This window comes from Echinops telfairi, unplaced genomic scaffold, assembly GCF_000313985.2.
Source record: "Echinops telfairi isolate 266 unplaced genomic scaffold, ASM31398v2 ScPeMD7_60;HRSCAF=208, whole genome shotgun sequence".
Classification (NCBI taxonomy): Eukaryota; Metazoa; Chordata; class Mammalia; order Afrosoricida; family Tenrecidae; genus Echinops; species Echinops telfairi.
The window spans coordinates 866,874-869,220 of record NW_022103958.1 but is presented as its reverse complement, the minus strand read 5'-3'; the positions used below and the strand labels follow the sequence as shown (position 1 = coordinate 869,220).

At 34.6% G+C, this 2,347-nt stretch overlaps 1 protein-coding gene across 1 annotated transcript; it reads left to right on the top strand.

Moving 5' to 3' along the window:
- The first annotated feature begins 282 nt into the window (after positions 1-282).
- LOC101660254 (olfactory receptor 1052-like) lies at positions 283-1,221 on the top strand. Its single transcript, XM_004708389.1, has one exon. The coding sequence runs from the start codon at positions 283-285 to the stop codon at positions 1,219-1,221; it is 939 nt and encodes a 312-aa protein (XP_004708446.1).
- The last annotated feature ends 1,126 nt before the right edge of the window (positions 1,222-2,347 follow it).

The window sequence follows — 2,347 nt, the reverse complement described above, 5'->3', positions numbered from 1 at the left end:
TTGTGATCTAGGAGAATCATCTTATCCCCGTTTGGGTGATGTGGAAACTGAGAATCTGGATATGGAATAATTTTTAGTTCCAAAAATCTGTGTCACTGTAAATGATTTTATTATCATCAAACTGAAGTTCATGTCTTTTCTTTATTTGACTGCAGGGCAAACATAACTGTTCTATGCAATTATGAAAACTGGATCATGGAAGAAGCCATATTCTTTTTCATCTGAGTGAATTTTTCTTGGTCCTCCACTGAAGAGAGCTATACCTAAAACCTAAATCCATACATGGCAGGTTGCAATCATACAGGTGTGAAGGAATTCCTTCTCGTGGGATTAACAGAAAATCCCCATTTGCAGATCCCTCTCTTTTTCATTTTCGCTTTCATTTATGTCTTCACTCTGCTAGGCAATGGGGGGATGGTTGTTTTAATTAGGTTACATACCCGACTCCACACGCCAATGTACTTCTTCCTTAGCAACCTCTCTTTCTGTGATATCTGCTACTCTACCACCATTGCTCCTAAGATGCTAGTAAATTTCTTATCAGAACATAAATCCAGCACATTTTCTGGTTGTGTGCTGCAGAGTTTCTTTTTCGCAGTGTATGTAACCACAGAAGTCATCCTCCTGTCTATGATGGCTTATGACCGCTTTGTGGCAATAGCTAATCCCCTGTTGTATACAGTCATCATGACTCAAAGGCTGTGTATTAGCATGGTCCTTATCTCTTACTTAGGTGGACTCATTAATTCCTTGACTCACACAATTGGTTTGCTCAAACTAGACTTCTGTGGTCCTAACATTGTGAACCATTATTTCTGTGACATTCCCCCACTTTTAAAACTTTCTTGCTCTGATGCCCACACCAATGAGATGCTGCTTTTGATATTCTCTGGCATCTTTGCCATGTTGACTCTCATTATCTTCATGGTCTCCTATGTCCGCATCATCATTGCCATCCAGAGAATCCGCTCAACTGAAGGAAGGCGCAAAGCCTTTTACACCTGTGTCTCTCATCTGACTGCTGTCACCTTATTCTATGGATCTGTGGCCTTTAGTTATATCCAACCCAGCTCCCAATATTCTCTGGAACAGGAAAAGGTTTCATCTGTGTTTTATACATTCGTGGTTCCCATGCTAAACCCACTGATATATAGCCTTAGGAATAAAGATGTAAAAGATGCTGCTAAAAGGTCAATATTGTGGAAGAGAATCCCCACTTGACTCAGTGACATGATTGTTCTAAGCTGGCATTAATCTGTAGAGATAGGAGAATTATAAAATTGTTTCACAAATATGGTCATAAGAATAAATACAATAAAGGTATGCAGGTGGTGGCATATTGACATGAAAATGAGAATCATTCTAATTAGTTTTTCATGTTTATTCTATTTAAACTTTCTTTTAATTTTTCATTTCCTTAAAAGTAATGTTATTTTTAACATATTTATTACTGTAACGTGAAAGAGCTGGCCATACATTTAAAATGATAAGCCCTATTGCTTCAAGTCAAATGAATACTTTATCCAGAGGAATTTTCAAGTATATTAATGTCTTAAAAAATAAAATATTCCCTTTGTCTAATTTTCCATGCTTACGCATGCAAATTGACTTTATTCTAAGAATGCCATAGTCAAGTAAAATTTTATATATATATGACAGACATACTCACACATAATATGTGTTTTCCATTTTATTTTTAAATATACATACATCAATAGTATATTAGGAAAATGTTGATGGTAAACAACAAATATGTAAAGCACACTTCTATATGAGAGAAGTTTAAGATATGGAGGAAAATATGTTAGACAAATTGGGAGCAGTGAACTATGGAACATGGGAAGGACTATTTAGGGACATGGGAATCAGTTTTATCTTTAACATGGAACCGTGAAATGAAAACAGTAGAAAATAAACCTGAAAAGTCATTGAGGTCATAGGTGTGAAAGGATTTTGATGTAGATAATGAGTTTAAAAATTCTCTCAAATGACGAAGAGGTGAAGTCTTACGTGAAATATAAGTGGAATTCTTCAGGAAAAAAAAAGGTGATCCTGCTATCAATCTGGTGGATAGAATAACAAGTTGGGAAAAATTACTCTAAGCTTATAAAAATAAAAGTGTTATGAGATGGGCAATACAGAGAAGTAGAATAATTTAAAAGGATTCATGAAAATTAGCAACAAAATTTGAAAAATAATTAGACTTTTATTTTCAGGGAATGTTTCTACAATGAATAACAGGCTTTGAAACTGCATAACTAGCAAATAAATTGACTAAGGGTGAAATATATATTTATGTATATGAATATGTGAATATATTTATTTCAAAAAGTTTATGGAACATAGC